Raw genomic sequence first — 16,592 nt, 5'->3', positions numbered from 1 at the left:
TACCAAATTTGACAACAACGCTCTCACATTCGCCAAGTAGGAATTGACACGAATAAATCAATAACTAAACTCATATCCACAGACAGGTTTGTATAAGGTAGATGCAGCCATGGAGCTGTGCAGGTTTTGGTTACTTTTGAGACCTCACTCAAATGGTGTTGATGTCATTAAAAATTATTAGACAAGAAGCAGCTCAGTGCAAGACTGGAATCTGACCCATAGTTATGTTAGAATTCCTGGTGATAAACAAAATATCCAAATGACTATTAGCAAAATGTTGCATTGATCAGTTAAATATTGTCAAACCCAACTGATGTTGGTTTACAGGAGCTATCTGTTCCGTCTTCCTACAGACAAACACTGGAAGGACCAGGACAATGTAACATTGCTTCAGATCAAAGCCAAGTGTGACCAGCTCATTATAATAAACAGCAGGTATGTTCCCACTGTCAGAGTAGAGAACATCCTTTCTACAGTCACAGAGCGGATCGAGTCAGTCACACATTGAGCTTAATTTCCAACAGATCTGTTCAAACCAACAGTAAGACAGCACATAAAAAATGCAATTTTATTTTTCTTTGCTCTCCATTCAAAATGCCCAGTTCCAATAAGTTTCACCATTCATAGCCCATTGATATTTACACCATTTTTGAAAGTGGATAGACCTCCTTGTCCAAAGTATGCACGCAGAAATTGAAGAAAATCTACATAAAATGACTCTAATAACATCTATCACATTATGAATCACATCTCAACCCATAAAATTACTGATTGCTGACAATTAAACCACTTTTAGAAGTAGAAAGCAACAAACATGGATCGATATCTAACCTTTCAGATTCATATTATGCAAACAGACCAAAAAAGATTGATGAGTCTCTCATATTGACTTTGCAGTAACTGACAGGTAAAGATTGATGAAAATATTCGCATAGCCAAAACTGGCATGCACACATTAATAACCACGCTCACATTCACACAGCAAACTGTCAGCAACTGAACAATAACTACGCTGTCATATCCACATTATCATATTGATGATAACACTCTCAATTTCACAAAGCATGAAGTGATAGGTACAAATTTGTAACTGCACTCACATATCCGCAGATTTGAAAAATACTGACAGGCACAGTTTGATCGTTGTCCTCAAATATTTGCAAAGTAGATTCTCACGGGTACATAATGATACATCAGTTTACTTTCAAATTGACAGAGAAGAAACTTTGAGATACAAGTTGCTGTACATGCACATTTCCATATCGAAGCAACTGACAGGAAAAGTTTGAAAATAACCTTGAAGATAGCAAGAATTGCAGATGCTGGAGCCAGCTTTCCCAGTTTCACGTGAAAAGGAGAATATTGTAGAGGAGAAGACTGAATTACACGCTACTAGAATTGAAAGGATTGAGGTGAGTAAGGAGGAAGTGAGATCAGTTCTACAAGGTGTGAAGGTAGATAAATCCCCTGGGCCGGATGGGATTTTTCCGAGGATTGCCTGGGAAGCTAGGGAGGAGGTGGCAGAGCCCTTGGCCTTGATCGTTGAGGCCTCATTGTCTACAGGTTTAGTACCAGAGGACTGGAGGGTTGCAAATGTTGTGGCCTTGTTCAAGGATGGCAGTAGGGATGACCCAGGCAATTATAGACCTGTGAACGTTGTGTCTGTTGTAGGAAAAGTTTTGGAAAGGATTATAAGAGAGAGGTTTTATAATCATCTAGCAAGCAACAATTTGATTGGAGATAGTCAACATGGATTTGTCAAGGGCAGATCATGTCTCACAAACCTCATTGAGTATTTTTGAGAAGGTGACCAAGCATGTGGATGAAGGTAGGGCAGTTGATGTGGTGTACGTGGACTTCAGTAAAGCCTTTGGTAAGTCTCCACATGGTAGGCGATTGAAGAAAATACGGAGGCTTGGGGTTGAGGGAGATTTAGCAGTTTGGATTAGAAACTGGCTTTCTGTAAGAAGGCAACGAGTGGTGGTTGATGGAAAATATTCAGCCTGGAGTCCAGTTACTGGTGATGTGCCTCAAGGATCTGTTTTGAGACCACTGCTGTTTGTCATTTTTATAAATGAATTGGACGCAGGCCTAGGTGGATGGGTTAGTAAGCTTGCAGATGACACTAAGGTCGGTGGAGTGGTGGACAGTGTGGAAGAATGTTGCGGGGAGAATTGGATAAACTGCAGAATTGGGCTGAAAGGTGGCAAATGGAGTTCAATGTGGATAAATGTGAGGTGATTGACTTTGGGAAGAATAATAGGAAGGCAGAATACTGGGTCAATGGAAAGATTCTTGGTCGTGTGGATGTGCAGAGGGATCTTGGTGTCCATGTACATAGATCCCTGAAGGTTGCCACCCAGGTTGATAGTGCTGTTAAGAAGGCGTACAGTGTGTTAGGTTTTTATTGGTAGAGGGATTGAGTTCCGGAGTGGTGATGTCATGTTGCAACTGTACAAAACACTAGTGCAGCCTCATTTGGAATATTGCGTACAGTTCTGGTCGCCCCATTACAGGAAGGATGTGGAAGCATTGGAAAAGGTGCAGAGGAGATTTACCAGGATGTTGCCTGGTCTGGAGCGAAGGCCTTATGACGAAAGGACTTGGGCCTGTTCGCATTGGAGAGAAGGAGGCTAAGAGGCGATTTAATAGAGACATAGAAGGTGATCAGAGGATTAGACAGGGTGGACAGTGAGAGTCTTTTTCTGAGGATGATGACATCAGCTTGCAAAAGAAGGCATAGCTACAAATTGAGGGGTGATAGATATAAGACAGATGTTAGAGGCAGGTTCTTTACTCAGTGTTTAAGGCACTGGAATGCCCTGCCTGCCAATGTGGTTAACTCAGCCACATTAGGGGCATTTAAACTGGCCTTGGATAAAAATATGTATGATAATGTGATAGTGTAGGAGGATGGGCTTAGATTAGCTCACAGGTCAGCGCAACATTGAGGGCCGAAGGGCCTGCTCTGCGCTGTATTGTTCTATGGCATAAACTGACAGGTACATTTTGATAACTACTCTGATATTCACAGAGCAGAATCTGGCTGGTCCTTATAAGCGTATTCACACGGTCACCAAGTAGAAACTGAGATTGATAACAGTAACATTCAAAATTGCAGTAACTGACAGATAGAAGTTGATAATTGCAGTCACATTTGCATTGCAGTTACTGTCAGGGTCAGATTAATAACTATGCTTTTGCTGACTTGCTTGCCAAGCTTGTAAGTTTGTTTACAGACATTTTGTCATCATCCTACGTGACATCATCAGTGCGCCTCCAGTGAAGCAGTGGTGTTATGTCCTACTTGCTGTTTATGTGCCTCGGTTTGCTGGGGTGGGTGGCATCACTTCTGGATTTGTCTCTTAGTACATGGAGTCCAGCTTGACATGTTTATTAATGGAGTTCCAGTTTGAGTGCCAGCCTCTAGGAATTCTGGTGCATGTCTTTGGTTGGCTTCTCCTAGTATGCCTACGTTGTCCCAGTCAAATTGGTGTCCGTCTTTGTCCGTGTACATTTAGATGAGTGATAGTTGGTCATGTCTCTTGGTAGCTAGTTGGTGTTTATCCTGAAGGCTAATTTCCTACCGGTTTACCCTGTGTAATGGTAACGACGATCTCTTCATAATCTTGTAAATAACTTAACTCCTTTTTACATTTCATATCTTGTAAATAACGTTGGTTCTGTCGGTCATGGTTTGCGGATCCTTTGTTCTCATCAGTAGCTGTCGGTTTGTGGCCTACCATGATTCCTACTGGGCGGTGTAATCTAGTGGTCATTTCTGGTATGCCGTTAATGTATGGCAGGGTGACTAGTGTCTCTGGACATGTTGTGTCTTTCTGTTGTCATCTGTTTTGTAGTTATTGGCAATGACGCTTTTCAGGTAACTATCACTTCTAAAGACACTGTATCAATGTTCTTCCTTGGCTCTACACAGCTCCGGGTGTGACAGTGTATTGTGGCTGACTTGAACAGCGTTTTGATGCAGCTTTGTTTGTGGTTCTTGGGATGATTGCTGTTGTAGTTGAGTACCTGACCTGTATGAATTACAAACCTTAATAACTACTCTTTCAGATGCTCAGAGCTGAAACTGACAAATACAGATTGATAAGGAAACATTACCGTAGCAAAGCAGTGTGTCATGGACAGACTGATAATTTCAGAAACACATTCACTGAGTAGAAACTGACAGGAAGAGAATGATCTCTATACTCAGGTACCCACTTAGCAGAAACTGACAGGAACAGGTTGATGATAACACTCCCAGTTTCACACAGCATAAACTGACAGGTTTAGATTTATGATGACACTCAAGTATTCACAGAGCAGCTCATTGTTACATGTTGAAAACTGCACTCACAAATTCACCTCACAGAAACTGACATGTACAGATTGATAATTAAACTGTCATATTGACATAGCAGAAACAGAGAATGAACTCACACATTCACCCAGCAGGAAGTGAATAGTATGGATTGATAACGGCACTTTCACCTTCATATTACAGAAACTGAGAGGCGTCAATGAATAACAACACTCACACAGTCAAGTCTGACAAACTGACAGGTACAGGGTGATCACTATACGCTTTCATTCCAATTGCATTAACTGACATGTGCAGGTCAATGGACTCAACAGACGTAACAGAGACAGATAATTGCATTCATTCACTTGACACAGACTGTGTGGACTGTGTTGATGACTGCGCTCTCAGATTCACAGAGCAGAAACTAACAGGTACAAATTCAAACTGCACTCATACATTCACAAATCAGAAACTGAAAGGTCCAGGTCAATATCTACACTCACATATTCACAGAGCAAAAACTGTCATGAACAGACTGATCATAACACTCTGTCTCCCACAGCATAACCTGACAGGTTCACTTTGATAACTACGCACATTCACTGAGCAGAAAACACCAGGGATAAATTGATATCTAAACTCACAGATGGACATTGCAGAAACTGACTGACCTAGTAGGATAAGTACACTTACCTTCTCACAGCAGAAAATGACAGGGACATGTTGATTACTACAGTCACACATGCATATTACAGAAACTTTCAGGTTACATTCAGAGGTTGACATGACAGAAACTTGACAGAGACAGACCGATAACTACACTCCCTTTATTCACATTGCATATACCTGCCAGAACAGTCTGACAACCAGACTTTCATACTTGCATATTGGAAAGTGACATTTACAGATTGATAATTCTGCTCAAATAGTCACCTGGCAGAAACTAACATCACATCAATAACTAAAATCATTGTAATAGCAGAAACTTTTGAGACTGAATATGACACCCATAGCCACAGAGCTTAAAACAAAACCTGACAGATACAGATTGATAGTAAGCTCACATTTCTTTATTCATTCACAGGGCAAGGGTGTTGCTGGCAAGGCAACATTTTTGCCCATCCCTAATTGCCCAGAGGGCAGTTAAGAGTCAACTGCACTGTTGTGGGTCTGGGGTCACATGTAGCGTGGACCAGGTAAGGATGGCAGTTTCCTGCCCAAAGAGACATGATTTTTATTTTCTTCTGACAATTGCCAATAGATTCATAGTCATCATTAGACTCTTAATTCCAGATATTTATTGAATTCAAATTCCACCATCTGCCATAGCGGGATTTGAACCTGGTGCCCAGAACATTATCTGGATCTTTGGAGTAACAGTCCAGTGATAACACCACTTGGCCATTGCTTCCCCCATTCACACAGCAGAAACTGACACGGAGACAATAATAATGACACTAACGTTTACGTCACAGAAAATGACAGGCACTGACTAACAATTATGCTCTCATGTCCGCAGCGCAGATCTGACAGGGAGAGATTGGTAAACACACTCACATATTCACACAGCAGTGACTGAGAAAGATTCATACCTGTCCTCTCATTCACAATACAGAAACTGACAGGTATAAGTTGATAACAGCACTCATGGTTTCACAGCATATTGCCTGACACTCGCATAAACCTCATAGAAATTGTCAGATATAGGTTGATAATTAAACTCTCATTCGCGTAGCAGAGATTGACAGGTAAAGGCGGATGACAACAGTCATATCTTCACATCGCAGGAACTGACAGGCATAGATAGATAAATACACTCAGATTTTAACAGCAGGAATGGGAAGGTGCAGGTTAATAACTACAGTCACATAGTTGAACTGCAGAAACTTATAGGGTCACATTGATGACAACAGTCAGACATTCACATGACAAACTGACAGGTACAGATGGATATCGAAACACACACTCAGCAGAAACTTTGAGGTAGAGACTGGTAATGACAGCCATACATTCACAGAGCACGCACTCACAGGCATGGATTGATTATCAAACTCATATTTTAACACAGCAAAAACTGACGGGCGGAGACTGGTAACTGCATTCACAAAGCCACACAGCTGAAACTAACAGATACGTAAGGATAACTGCATTCATGCATTCACACAGTAAACAGTGACAGTGACTGATAGATAACTGCACTGCCATCCTTTGTGTATCACAAACTGCCAGGAACAGATGCACTCAAATATTGACACACCAGAAGGTGACAGGTACAGATTGACATGCAAACTCTCATATTCAGATACCAGAAAATGGCAGGTACAAATTGATACCCATACCCACACTCCCATATGCACAGAGAAACTGAGAGGGAAAGACTGATAAAAGCAATCAGACATTCACATAGCAGAGCCTGGCAGCAACAGAATGATAAATAACTCTTGCATTCTTATAACAGAAACAGTCATGGATTGACTGAAAATGTATTCATCGAGCATAACCTGACAGGTACAGAGTGATAACTGCTGCCAAACATTCACAGAACGCATACAAAAATGAACAGATTGATAACTAACCTCACATTTTCATATGACAGGAAACTGAAGGAAACAAATTAGTAAATACACTCCTATTCACATAGCGAAGACTGATATGGACAGAATGATAACTACAATTACACATTCACGCTGCAGAATCTTTCAGGGATAGATTGATAATTGTACAAACAAACTCCCCAAGGAGAAGCTGACAGTCACAGATTCAAAACCAAACTCTCATATTCACCAAGTAACATGTGGTAGGTACACTGTGACAACTGAACTCAAATAGTCACAGAACAATATCCCCCGGGTAGAGTGAGATAACTACACTCTTGCATCTGCCTTGCAGAAACTAAACTCTCATATTGATGGAGCACAAATTGGCAGGTACAGATCAATGCCTGCCCACTCATATTGATGCAACAGAATGGACATGTAGGGACTAGTCACAACACTCATACATTCTTTTGTAGAAACTGATCGGTATAGAATTGAGAATTACACCTGCACTTTCACATAGCACAAACTGAATGTTACGGACTAATAACATACACATTCGGACAGCAGAAGTTGACAGAAGTGACAAAAGCTGACCTGAGATATTGAGGGATACTGAGACTCTGCTCACGGAAAACAAGGAGGAATATATTGCGTTTAAGTGATCAGACTCTGATGAATCCCCAGTTAGCTACAGAAGGAAATCAGAAGGTCAAAAAGAGGGTATGAGATGGATCTGGCAGATTAGGTAAAAGGTAATCCCAAGCGGTTCTACAGCTATATTAAGAGTAAAATGGTGGCTCAGGAGAGAACAGGCCCCCTTAAAGGTCAACATGGTGGTCTATGCGTGGTGCCAGAGGAGTTTGGGGTGGGGGGTGATTTTTAATGAATATTTCTCCTCTGTATTTACTAAGGAGAGAACCATGGATGCGAAGGAAATAAGGGGAACAAGTGGAGATATTTTTAGACTGCATACATATTACCAGAGAGGAGGTGTTTTCAGCCTGAGAGCATATTGAGATGGATGAATCCCAAGGCCTGATCAAGTCCAGCCTTGGATGATGTGGCAGGCTAGTCAAGAAATTGCACAGGCCCTTGCAGAGGTTTTTGCTTTCTTTTTAGCCACTGGTGAAGTTCTGGAAGACTGGAGGGTGGGTAATGTTGTTGCATTGTTTAAGAAAGGTAGCAAAGACAAGCCAGGGGACTACAGGCCAGTGAGCTGACATCACTGGGAGGCAAGTTAGCAGAGAGGATAGTGAGGGACAGGTTCAACCAACATTTGGATATTCCATGTCTGATTAGGGATAGTCTGCAAGGATTTGAGAGTTGGAAGTCATGTCTGACAAATGTTTTGAGACTTTCAAAGAGGTAACCACATAGATAGATAAGGGTAGGGCAGTGGATGTTGTCTGTGTGGACTTTAGTAAGGCCTTTGACTAAGTCCTGAACAGCAGGCCAGTAAGGAAGGTTCGGTTGCATGGCTACCAGGGTGAGTAGGCTAATTGGATTCAAAATGTATTTGATGGGAGGAAGCAGAGGGTGATGGTTGAAGATTGTTTCTTGGACTGGAGGCCTGTGACTTGTGGTGTGCCACAGGAGTCTGTGCTGAGACGTTAGTTATGTGTCATTTACATAAATGATCTGGATGTCAATGTACAAGGTATGATGAGTAAGTTTGCCAATGACACAATATTGAGAGGCATTGTTAATAGCGAGGAAGTTTGTCAAAAATAACAGAAGGATCTTGATCAGATGGGGAAGTGAGCTGAGGATTGGAAAATGCAATTCAACACAGAGAAGTGTGAGGTTTTGCACTTTGGAAGTCAAACCAAGGTAGGACTTGCACAGGAAGTGTTCAGGTCCTGAGGAGTGTTGTGGAACTGAGGCACCTTGGAATACAAGTACATGGCTCATTGAAAGTGATGCCACAAGTGGACAGGGTGGTGAGTTACGTTACAGTTGTAGAAGTTGCTGGTAAGGCCACATTTGGAGGATAATGTACAGTTTTGGTCATCCTGTTAAAGGAAAGTCATTTTTAAACTGGAAAGTGTGCAAAGAAGATTTACGAGGATGTTGCCAGGGCAAGGAGGCCTCAGTTATAGGGAGAGGTAAGCCAGGAGAGTACTTTATTCCTTGGAACAGAGGAGAATGAGGTATGACCTTATTGATGTGTGTTACATCATCAGAGGACAGTTAGGATGAATGCATACAGTGTATTTTTTCTGCAAGAATAGGGAATTGAAAACTAGAGGGCAAAGGATTAAGAAGGACATGAGAGAGTGGTGCATATGTGGAATCAGTGAAAGTGGTTGAGGCAGGTACAATAGGAACATTGAAAAAAACATTTGAATAGCAAGGGTTTAGAGGGACATAGACCAAATTCAGGCAATTGGAACTAGCTGAATCAGCACTGTGGTCAGCATGAACCAATTTGACCTGAAGGGCCTTTCTCCATGCTGTATGACCTCAGACTACAATGGGACCTTGATCAAAAGGAGCAATGGGCTGTGGATTGTCAGATGGAGTTTAATCTTGACAAACATGAAGTGCTACATTTTGTTAGGGAAAATCAGGGCAGGACTGGCAGACTCCAGATAAGCTCCAGGGAAGCCAAACCAAAGGGTCTTCGAGTACAGGTTCAGAGCTCCTTGCAATGGAATTACAGATAGACAGGTCAGCAAAGAAGGTGTTTGATACACTTGCCTTTATTGGTCAGTGCATTGAATGTGTGGTTTGGGAGGTCATGTTATGAATGTACAGAACATTGGTTCAGCTTCTGAGAAAATGCATTCGGGTCTGGTGTCCCCTTAAAATGGGAAGGGGTTTTTAAACTTGAAAGAGTTCAGAAAATGTTTAAAAGATTGTTGCTACGGTTGGAGACTTGGCCTTTGGGGAAAGACTGAAGAGACAGGGTTTGTAGGGGCTTGTTTTCCACGGAGTGTTGGAGGCCGAGTGGTGACCTTCCAGAAGATTATAAAATTATGAGCAGCATGGATAGGGTGAATAATCAAGTTCTTTTGCCCAGAGTAGAGGAATCCATAACTCGAGGGCATGGGTTTAAGTGGAGAGGTGAAATGTTGAAGAGCAACCTAAGGTGGGCAACAATAGCTCGCAGCGAGTGGTGCATAACTGGATTGAACTGCCAAAGGACCTGGTAGAGGATACGACAATTACAACATTTAAATGGCTTCTGGATGGGCGCAAGATTTGGAAGGGTTCAGAGTGGTATCGGCTAAATGCTGGTAAATGGGACTAGATTAATTTACGATATCTGATTATTATGGTCGAGGTGGACCCAAGAGTGCTGTACATCTCTATGACTGTATGACAGGAACAGATTGTGAGAGAGTGATATTCATTCACACTGCATAAACAGACAGGGACGGATCGATAACAGCACTCGCATTTTCACATAGGAGAGACTGACAGATATTGGACAAAACTATCCTTCAATAAACCTGAATCTCTCAATGACACAAGTGTCCTGCGGAACTCAGAGAGAGATGAAACAAAATAATATTACACAGAGAGATTACTTTGAGTAGAACAAAACACACTGCCACAATTAAAATCACTCAGATACTGTGTTCAAGATATCATTAAATGACAATAACCAGTTGATTTGCGAGTGAGCTCGGAGTTTGTTCCGTGTACAGAATTTGGTTTGTGTCTCGCATTTCATTGAAGATCCTGACAGATCCGCATTGTCTCCATAAACTAACCAATCACAGCGAGGCTGATGTGATGTTTGACATTCTTTTTAACTGTCCAATCATGAACAAGACTTTCCCCCATCCCTCATTAGCATTGCTGACGCGGTAAGGCTATAAAAAGCGAGCTCCGAGCCCGTTTTTGCTTATTCTGTGTCTGAAAGTGACCGTCACGATGGCAGATGAGAAGAAAGCGCAGGCAACTTCCAAGAAGGGCGCCAAGAAAATCATCAAGAAGGCGCCAGCGAAAGGCGGTAAGAAGAGGAGAAAGTCCAGGAAAGAAAGTTACGCCATCTATATCTACAAAGTGATGAAGCAGGTTCACCCCGACACCGGCATCTCCTCCAAGGCCATGAGCATCATGAACTCGTTTGTCAGCGATATTTTCGAGCGTATCGCGGGGGAGGCTTCCCGCCTGGCCCATTACAACAAGCGCAGCACCATCAGCTCCCGGGAGATCCAGACCGCGGTGCGGCTGCTGCTGCCCGGGGAGCTGGCCAAGCACGCCGTGTCGGAGGGTACAAAGGCGGTGACCAAGTACACCAGCTCCAAGTGAGACCCCACATTGTGCAGAGAAAACACATCCAAAACCCAACGGCTCTTTTCAGAGCCACCCACAACTTCGCTGAAACAGCTGAACCAACTTTTTGCAAGTGATTTTCGGTATGTATTAGTAATGTCAGTCGGCTTTTTAAAAATAATGTAATTGTTTTAGAACTTGATGTGTGGTCCCTCATCTGCCCTTTATTTTAGGTTGCAGCCATACCTTGTCTCGTTTCCCTGTATCTGCAAAGAGCATAATTATCTCCAATGAATCATGTATCAACAACTTCCATTTTTTTTTCCCCAAGTTCCTCTTTCACACTTGATGACCCCGGGAAACAAAATTAACATCGAATCCCATGAATAGATTTTACAATCTACTTGCTGTTGTTAATTTTACAATGAACCGAGATAAAGCCAGAGCAGCTGCCGAATTGCGATAGCAAGTGTGAAATATACAAGGCTATCCTCGGGTCTCCGCTCTCTTTCGAGGGTTTGGGTGGCTCTGAAAAGAGCCTTTGGGTTCGCTGGAAAAGGGACGATTTGCTCAGCCGCCGAATCCATACAGAGTGCGGCCCTGGCGTTTCAGAGCGTACACCACATCCATGGCAGTCACTGTCTTGCGCTTGGCGTGCTCCGTGTAGGTCACCGCATCCCTGATCACATTCTCCAGGAAAACCTTCAGCACCCCGCGGGTCTCCTCGTAGATCAAGCCCGAGATGCGCTTGACCCCGCCACGGCGAGCCAGGCGCCGGATGGCTGGTTTTGTGATGCCCTGGATGTTATCACGGAGCACTTTGCGGTGCCGCTTCGCTCCGCCCTTTCCCAGGCCTTTACCTCCCTTCCCTCTTCCAGACATCACGCTTCTTCACTCCAATCGCTGCCGAATAAGACCCGAGGTGCCTCACCTTCCTTTTTTATATAGCCCGCCCCGACCTGACTGAGAAAGAGCTGACAGAGAGTGAGAGGCGGCCCGGGCAGGCAACTGAGTGACAGGCAGGGAAATGTCCAGCTCCGCCTCCAGCTAACTCCCGCCCCCAACTGGATCTGGAACTAAACCTTTTCTCCACAAGGGCAGTGAACACAAGGCCCGGCAGAAAACCTGCAGAATCAAGTTTCACGATGAAAGATAGTAAAAAGGCGGTGAGCAAGAACACCAGCTCCAAGTGAGACACCACATTCTGCTGAGATAACACGTCCAAAACCCAAAGGCTCTTCTAAGAGCCACCCACAACTTCATTGAAAGAAGCTGAGCCATTGTCTCTATTACTGGTTTGCTTGAGCTCACAGGCTCCTGAGAAAGGGTAACTATGCTGAGCGTGTGGGTGCCGGAGCGCCGGTCTATCTGGCTGCGGTGCTCGAGTACCTGACGGCTGAAATCCTCGAGCTGGCCGGTAACGCGGCCCGGGACAACAAGAAGACCCGCATCATCCCCAGGCACCTCCAGCTGGCCGTGCGCAACGACGAGGAGCTCAACAAGCTGCTGGGAGGGGTGACCATCGCTCAGGGCGGGGGTGCTGCCGAATATCCAGGCCGTGCTGCTGCCCAAGAAAACCGCCGCTGGGGGCGCCACTAAAAAGTGAAGGGGCCGTTCTTTAACCTGACAACCCAAAGGCTCTTTTAAGAGCCACCCACAACATCAGTGAAAGAAACTGGACCCTCACCACAGCCGAGTTAATTTTAATGTCCTCTGTATTACTGGGAGACTGGTAACACAATACTCACCCTGCCATTATTGTTAGTGTTATTGAGCTATAATCCGCCCGGACGGAATGTATCCATGAGGTAGTTTCCTGTAATTGTATTGGAAAGATCTGACACTGTTAGAGGAATAGCAACAAGTTTAGAAATCGGGAAATAATAACCCTGGAAGCCGTAAAACAATTCAGTATCCCTTGACATGATGCATTCGACCAGATAAAACTATCTGTGGTACGGTAGCCCTTCCGCCTGCGCTGTTTTTCCTCTTCTCGGGTCTCCGTTCTCAATGTAAGGTTGTGGTGGCTCTGAAGGGGGAATGGAGGCTGCCCGTTTACCACTTAAGCAGTTGTTGACCGTGTGCTGTATTTTGTGTTGAATGTTTGATTTTTAAAGATTTGAGATTGTTCAATTTGTTTTATTTCAACATTGGGTTTTTTTGATGAATAAGCTGAAACGAGTATTTAAAACAAACGAGCATCCAATCGATGGTTCTGGCGATTCCATTCTAGGATGACTGATACCAATGCTTATGGGTAGAATTTAATCGAGTGGATTGCCGTGGTTTATATATAGGATACTAAATATGAGTGTGAATGACAGGCTTCGATATCCTTTTGCAATTTAATGCTACACTGTTTGAAATGCTCCATAGGGGGCACTGTATCATATCACATACAATCACGAGGAAATAGTCAATGTGAGACCTGCACCCAACGGTGAGATGGGAGTGAATGAAGCCAAGAGCTTTATTTCATTTGCAATTCTGTTTTATTTTTATATTTAGACAATTGAGATTTGAAAGTCGTAACAATTTAGTATGGAATTGGAGAAACTGTTAATTTGTGGAATGAACTCAAATGCAGGCAGATGGAGTTTTCATCAAATAATTGTGAGGTGCTTTTTTTCAGAAAGCCAAATCAGGCCAGAACTTGCACACCATGATGGGGAATGTTCCTGAACAAAGAGGCGTTGCAGTGCAGATTAATAGTTCCTTGAAAGTGGAGTTGTAAGTAGATGGGATAGTGAAGAAGGTATTTGGTATGCCTGTCTGTATTGGTCAGTGCATGGAGTATGGGAGTTCGGAGGTCATGTTGCATCTGGACAGGACATCTGTTTGGCCACTCTTGCAATACTGTGTGTAATTCTGATCTCCCTGCTACACAAAGGATGTTGTGAAACTAGAAATGGCTCAGAAAAGATTGACAAGGATGTTGCCAGGGTTGAGGATTTGAGCTGTTCGGAGAGGTTGAATAAGCTGGGGCTTTTTTTTTTGTTCACCCCTGGAACCTCGGCAGCTGAAGTGACCTTCTCTAGAGGTTTAGAAAATCATGAGGGAGATGGATAAGGTGAGTATCAAGGTCTTTTCCCTTGGGTGGCAAAATCCAAAAACTGGGGCCGGGCGGGGGTACAGTTTTAAGGTGTGAGGTGGTTAATAAGTGACCAAGGGCCAACCTTTTTCAGAGGATCGTGCGTGCCTGGAATGAGCTGCCAGCGGAGGTTGTGGAGGCTGCTACAATTACTGTATTTCAAAAGCATCTGGATGTGTATATGAATAAGGAAGGGTTTAGAGGGATAAAGGTCAAATTCTGGTAAATGGGACTAGATTAAATTAGGTGGTCTGGACCAACTCGTCCATGTTGACCAAAGGGCCTGTTTCCAAGCTGTAAAATGCTATGACTATGACAAACAAGTAAATGCAGTGGCTGATCTGACATGTAAGCTTTTCTGTATATTCGTGTGAAGCATAGAAGCAAGTTATGGGAACAGCATTCTCCATCATACAACTCCCCATATTCTTGTGCCAAACAAACTAACATTTGCTAAAAAGCAAGAATGAATAAAACAGTTCTTAACATGCCTTTCCTGAAAAGACAGAACTCCAGCCTTATTTTTCACATATGTAAGATTCAGTTTAACGTAAATTAAACCAGAACTTTCACTGTCCCTGCACCCGTTTCACATCCCACCCATTGGTTTGTTGTCCATTTTATCAGAATCCCTGCATCCTTCTGAAGTTAGCTCCATTTCTTTTCCTTGTTTCCACCATAGCAGTTTTAGCAATCTCAAAACTCATGCTATGATCTGGGATCCTGTGCACAGTCAGATATTCAAAACAAAAACTGAATTTATCCCTGCACCATCAATACATTTGTCCCTCACATGGCCATTTCAGCTCTCCCATCATAATTCTGACAACAACTGGAGTAGAGTTATATATAAATAGGGGAGATTATATCAGGGAAAGCTTTGTCTGAATAAATACTTGAAGCATATCCAGGTTAGGTCAGTTAAACCATTGTGATTCTGGGAATGTGCATTGTGTTTTTTACAAATGTTGCATAAATTAACAAGTGATCACTGACCCGATGCACACCTTATTCTCAGATGCATCCCATTTTCCCTGCATCTACAGAGAACGAGCAAATTACACACCAGAGTGTCATTTTTCAGCTACTTGTGTGTTCAAGTTCCTTTTTAATACTCCATTAGTGCAGGAGATTCAAACCCTGGTGGAATACGAACCCTGAGTTTCACACCCAGCAAACAAGTGTCCCATCCCTTGCCAGCAAGTAAAAGAAAATTGTTTCCCTCCGAGTTCTGCAAATACATTTTATATGTTTCTGTTTTTTTTATTAATTTTGGAACTCTCTGCAGGGGTCCTGCCTGGTGGTAGAATGCTGTAAATGAGGCTTTCTGCTGTCAGTGAGAGGCTTTCAAATTGAACCGAGATACACCAAAACAGCTGCTGGACTTTTCACCACCAGCAAAAACACGATGTGACCAGGGCAATAACAACATGAAAAACGTGACAGGAAGTAGGGATTAAATTAAAATGGAGTTGGAGGGCTGTTTGAGCTTTATTCATTTTGCAAGCTGCTCTCTGGGAGAGGGAGGGATTTCTTCTGTAAAAATCCACCTTAAGTCTGGTACGCAACCAAGAGTTTCACTCTGCTTCTGACAGTCTTTGCTCCTGTGAGTAAATATGGGGTAAATTATTGAACAACTAGAGTATCAGGTGGAATTGAATTTCATTTATTATTTTATACTGGATGACACTTTATTTCCACATCTTCTGGTACATTGGGTGACAGTTTAATTGTGTGTCTGACTATCTCCACTTGAGATTACTCTTTTAATTTGGTTAATATGGTGGTCAATCATGTGACGCTGCAGAGATTCTTCAGCAAAATCAAAAAAAAAATTGTAATTACACAAGACGAAAACAGAGAGAAAAACAATGCTCCCAACCTATTTCTCAACAGCACCATTTGGTCCCTTGAGCCTGCTCTGCCATTGTACAGAATCAGGGCTGATCTGACATTCTTCACGGCTGCTTTCCTGTAATTTTCCCATAATTCTTCATCAAGAATCTACATCAGCCTTCATTTTAGACTAGGCCCGACTTTGCCTCCCTGTTCTGTGGCAACAAGTTCCACAGGCTCTCAACGCTCCACAGAAGAAATTCCTCCTCATCTGTCTTAAATTGGTGGTGGCCCTATGTTCTGAGACAATGCACTTTGGTCTGAGATTCTTCCAGCAAGTGAAAAATCCTCTCAACATTTACCCTTTCAAGCCTAATTTAATACGTTTCGTCACTTCTCATTCTTCTGAACTCCAGTGAATAGACTCCCACAAAGTTTAGCCTTTGCTCACATGACAGTCCCTCCATCCAAGGGAATATCCTGGAGAACATTCTCTGAACGACCTTCAATAAAATAATATCTTTCATTCCGTAAGGGGGCCAAAATTATTCGCTGCATTCGAGATGTGGTCTCACCAGCACCTTGTACAGTT

The 16,592-nt window shown here is 43.0% G+C and overlaps 1 protein-coding gene across 4 annotated transcripts in view; it reads left to right on the top strand.

Annotated features, from left to right (window-relative positions):
• The window catches only part of LOC125450023 (late histone H2B.L4-like), a 67,654-nt gene that overhangs the window by 41,404 nt on the left and 9,658 nt on the right, over positions 1–16,592 (top strand). Inside the window, exons 5-6 of one of the 4 annotated variants that reach the window (XR_009443268.1) lie at positions 354–435; positions 1,217–1,412. Coding sequence is in view for 1 of the 4 variants with exons in the window: in XM_059642204.1 (XP_059498187.1) it covers positions 10,729–11,109 (381 nt within the window). In the remaining 3 variants the exon portion in view is untranslated. Of the gene's footprint in view, positions 1–353; positions 448–1,216; positions 1,413–10,717; positions 11,217–16,592 lie in introns of those variants that run through there. The other 3 variants (XR_009443267.1, XR_009443272.1, XM_059642204.1) reach the window with 3 other exon arrangements.

The sequence above is a fragment of the Stegostoma tigrinum genome, chromosome 44 (genome assembly GCF_030684315.1).
Source record: "Stegostoma tigrinum isolate sSteTig4 chromosome 44, sSteTig4.hap1, whole genome shotgun sequence".
NCBI lineage: Eukaryota > Metazoa > Chordata > Chondrichthyes > Orectolobiformes > Stegostomatidae > Stegostoma > Stegostoma tigrinum.
This window is presented reverse-complemented; position numbering and strand designations above follow the sequence as displayed.